The sequence below is a fragment of the Arachis ipaensis genome, chromosome B02, assembly GCF_000816755.2.
Source record: "Arachis ipaensis cultivar K30076 chromosome B02, Araip1.1, whole genome shotgun sequence".
In the NCBI taxonomy this organism is placed as follows: Eukaryota; Viridiplantae; Streptophyta; class Magnoliopsida; order Fabales; family Fabaceae; genus Arachis; species Arachis ipaensis.
Window position 1 is genome coordinate 4,761,546 of NC_029786.2, and position 4,810 is coordinate 4,766,355.

Here is a 4,810-nt window from a genome sequence, read left to right on the forward strand (position 1 = left end):
GTACACTAGCATACCAAAAGCCCACACCCAAAGCACGGATTTCTTGCCATGATGGTTCACTGGGTATGACAGAACCAAATAAATTTTCTAGGGAATCAGAGTGGTAAGCCCACACAAACAACCTTGAATTAACATTCAATTCTTCGAAAGACGCAGCTCTAGCAAACTTTCGGTGAAAAAACAGTTGCTGAAACCTCAACGCAACCCAGAACCTATAAATAGAGTAATAGAGTAATTGAGAAACTGCACAACTATCACCTACGTCAGATACTTTGCCATTGAAAATTCAACACAATAAAACTGGGGTGTTTGAAGTTCAAACACAATACAAAAGAACCAAGCTATAAATGTCTTGGATAGTAATAAAACTGGGGTGTTTGTATATCACCGAGTTCTATGGCAGAGATCCAGAGGCAGAAATGTTCAATTCAAGACATTATATTTAATCTTGTACTTTGTTCTGCACTACAAAATGTTCCATCATGGATTGTATTAATACAAAACTTACAATTTTCGGTTTTATCCTGGTAATTTTTGGTATTTCTTTTTTGTATACATTGATTTTGTGCAAGAAATGCTTCACGGGTATTTCAATAGTCAATATTCTACTTATCATCTTTCAAAATGAGAGCAAAACAGGACAAAAAAAAACAAAAGATGTAATCGAAAGGATCTGATAATAATCTGAAGATTACCTCCTGCCAGGTTCATCAAGACTTTGGTATGCAGAAGACAAGTGTGGACTACAAACTTCGCCAAGCAAATCAATGATTGCAAGAATCTCTGACTTCTCTACATTGGTCAAATGCAATAACTCGGGCGAATTCTCAATGGATTCAACAAAGCCATTAAGCTCAGACTTTGTTGAGGTAGAAATGCTACTTTCCATGTGAGAAGTTGACGTGATTGACGCAATATCTCCACTCCATTGGAATCTCCTGTCTTGGGAACCTTCTGACAGGCTTCCTTCTAGATAGTATGACAAACTCATCTCTGGAAGACCCTTATTTTTGGAGACGAACCTTATTTTAGGATCATTATTAGAAGTCAAATATTCAACAAAATGTTTCACAGCTACATAAGCACGTTTCCAATTTCCTGAAAAACATTACAAATAATATAACAAAAGCATAATAGGTTCAAATTCTAAATTACATGTTTACTTAAGTAATTTAGCCGAGTCATCTTTAAAGAAAAGTAGAAAACAACTTACTCAATCATTACCTGAACTTATATTAGTGAGGAGAATATCGGGGTGATATGTAGGCAAAGGCCTACTAATTGTCTCAGCTACTTCTAAGATGCTCCATAAGCCAATGTTCGTGCAAATTTCAGACTTCAATTGCTTCTTGGCCAGACATAAGCTACTTGATCGGTTATCATCCCTCATATTAATATTGGAGGACTGCATGGAGTCACAATCGGTAAGAACTGTAGGTCCGTCTTCATATATTTCACCCTTGCAATTAGCGGCATTTGGCTTGGAATCACGGAAATGAAAATTACTCCCTTGTTTTCTATCCTCGTGAAACAACCAGTGACCAAATATACTAAAGTAATTTTCATGAACTACCACTGCTGTAGCTCTGGGACCCCACAAGAAATCACGAATTGGAAGGGAAGTCTGAGCAAATGCAATATTAATCCATATATTAATCTTCGGAAACTTTACAGAGTTTGACAAAGTCATACCATCAAAACGCCTCTGCGCAAAAACTTGTAATTCATTTTCCAAGCAAACTCCAAGCAGCAACTGACCAGTACCTAAAGTTAACCAATTTAGACTACAAATATTACTTTCAAAAGTTAGCCTGTCTTCCAAAATAAAAGTCCCTTCACTGATCAGGTTTACAGCATCCCATATATGAATGGTATTGACGCCATTTGAATCTCTTCTGTTGCAGCAAGTAGCTATCTTCTGACCACAATCAGTGAAACATATATGATTGACCGGACCATCATGTGCAGTAAACATACCCACAAGCTCCCATGGCAAGTGCAGAGCTGATCGGTTGCCACAGTTACTTCTCCAAAGTTTCAAGCTACCATTGGAACAACCCGTGGCCATAATAGATGCAGGATAACCACTACATAGATCATCTGCAAAGCCTAACTCCTGCTGTCTGTGGCTTAGAGTGACTGCATCAACCACAGCAAAGCTGGTAACTAGATCATCAGGCGTTGGATACTCAGAAGAACAAGGATTTACAGCAATGAAATATCTTTTATTAGCAAATGTACTTTCAAATGCCCAAATATCACCATTATCGGGGATTTTAGCATCAATACCACATGCACAACAGCTTGTTGACATATCGAATGAGTGTAAGTTAACTTCCCATGATAAGGCCTGGAATCTCCCTATCCAAATTGCCAATAGCATAATTTTATTATTATGAAACGTTTTATTACAAGTCGAGTTCAAAGGAATTGCAAATATATCAGATGGGCCATGCTTAAAAGGACCATGACCATTAAAAGGAATAGTGCATAAGTAGTGGCATTCTACATTTTCTTCTTCAGTTCGACAAATATTGACTATGAAGCAATCAACCCCCCTGGCATGTCCCATAAATAAAACCAGGTTGTCATTAAGTACTGAAGGTGCCCACCTCAAACTTGTATACTTCGAGCATGAGCCTTGAGTTACAAGCTTCCCACAAAGTTCCCAAGAAGGAACCAAAGTTGGACATTTCAAAATGCAGTTTGAAATGTTAGAAAGTGACCAAAAAAGAATCAGCCCATTCTTATCAAGAGAAGCAGCAAATTGAACTTCGCATATATGAGGATGAATTGAAACCTTTAAAATTTTCTCACTGTGACCATCTAAGTTTAAAACTCCACCACTCAAATTGGAGATGTAATCCGTTTTGGCTTTATCAAGGGAGGTCTCAACAGTATCGTCTATTGCTTGAATACGCAAATATGACCAAACTAAAGAATTGCAATGTAATAACTGGAGTGGAGAGCAGACTATAGGTGGACCAGACAAGCAGTTCCTCAATATACTGACTTTATGCAGAAGTAATGCATTTTTAAAATCAGATGAATCAAACTTATGAGTGCTTCCTATGTCATTGGCCTGGAATTCATGTTTCCTCCATAATGTAATTCGAGGAAATCTAAGTGGCGAAATGTCATCAAGACAGTGGACAGCCCAAAAGCTTAGCAACATTCCAGGACCAAAACCTATTAGCCATTCACAATTTCTAACATCGTCCTTGAATCTTTCTTTGGAGAAATCTTGCTTCACTCCTTCACCGATTTTAAATATTCCCTCCATTTCTCTTCCCCATGATACAAATATATTTGAACCTAGGGTTCCATTCAAGGCTTGATTAATCTCAATTACACCAACAACACAAAAAGAGCGTTCCGTGATCTTTAGATCATTGGTATCCTTCGCATTCCTTCTAGCCTTCCCATGATCAATCTCGCTCCATAGCCTTGCAGTTCCATCTAAGCAGCAGGTCAATAATACATGCCTAACTGAATGCCCCTCATATCCGTTTGATAGCCTTCTTCTTGGCGGTCTCCACTGAATCATTACGACAGGTAGAGGATGCCGTAGATTGGCTGTTGAATATTCAGATTGTCCATTGTTTTGAATTACCAAGACACATTTGCTTGCCTGATTTGCTAATGACCCCTCAACTTGTCCTTTACCATGATGTGCCGTGGTTGCCGAAGGGCCCTCAATAGACCAGGTTGTGCAAACAAGAGTTTGAGGTTGATCCACTTTGAACTTCCAAGCTATTTCCCAACGCTTATTACTCTCTTTCCAGAAAACCACCTCGCTTCCGCCGGAAACTATTCCATCCCCTGATTCTGTCCATTTGATGGCCTCCACCTTCGTTTGTTGTACAAGCACTGCATTCTGGCTCCAACAAAAAGAACCTGAATATGAGTGACAACATTGTGTTTTCAATATGAAGAGCTAATCAAAGAAATACTCATCCTATTTTGCAAAGCTACTATATATTAGATAGTAGCACCTATGGAATCTCCCTATCCAAATACAACCTTAATAGAAGTCTCAAACTTTCAGCTACCTCATAGCAGAACCATTCAGAAATCAGCATTCAGCAATGCTAACCCTATTTCGCAAAGCTATATATATTAGAAGTAAAAATTCACCCATTCAGCATTCAGCAATCAAACTCAGTAAACGCAAGGCTCATTCAAACATTGAAGTTCTAATTAATGGTCCAGCATTTGAAAAGACAAAAAGTTTGGAACTTTGAGTTACCTTTTGAGGTAGCAGATCGATGGTGAAAGACCCAGATGCAATTTTGAGCTGAAGCAGCGAGTTCACCGGAGGAAGGGGTCCGGGGGCACCATGAGACGGCGGAGACAAAGGAAGAAGGGTCGCCGGAGAGCTCGAAGAGTTGGCGGAAAATGGAACCGATGCGAGTCTGTTTGTGAGAGAGAGGAGAAGGGAAGTGAGTGATGGAAAGGAGAGAGGAAGCAGCGTAAGCGATCCATGAGTATCCGGCGAAATCGGGGAGGAAATCGATGGCGGAAGTAGGGGAAGGTGACGGTGGAACGACGTCGGATCGGTGGAGTTGGAGTGGCAAGTGATCGATGGGGTTAATAGAAGAAGAATTTCTTTGATTCATGGTTTTGTTCAGAGGAATGGATTCAAGAATTTAGGCATTGAAAATTGAAAGCAGCTCATGCTTCAGCTCAAGAATCTAAAGTTTTTAACCATCACTCACCGGGTTGCAATTTCAGAATCTAATGTAGTTATTTTATTTTGATTAAAAAATAATTAAACTAACAAATAAATCTCTTAAAATTTATAATTTAT

The 4,810-nt window shown here is 39.0% G+C and overlaps 1 protein-coding gene across 1 annotated transcript in view; it reads right to left on the reverse strand.

Moving 5' to 3' along the window:
• Positions 1-4,794, reverse strand: part of LOC107623750 — a 13,108-nt gene extending 8,314 nt beyond the window's left edge. Inside the window, 4 exon segments of the mRNA XM_021115236.1 lie at positions 15-212; positions 696-1,098; positions 1,225-3,897; positions 4,250-4,794. Coding sequence (XP_020970895.1) covers positions 15-212; positions 696-1,098; positions 1,225-3,897; positions 4,250-4,619 — 3,644 coding nt within the window. The 5' untranslated portion in view covers positions 4,620-4,794.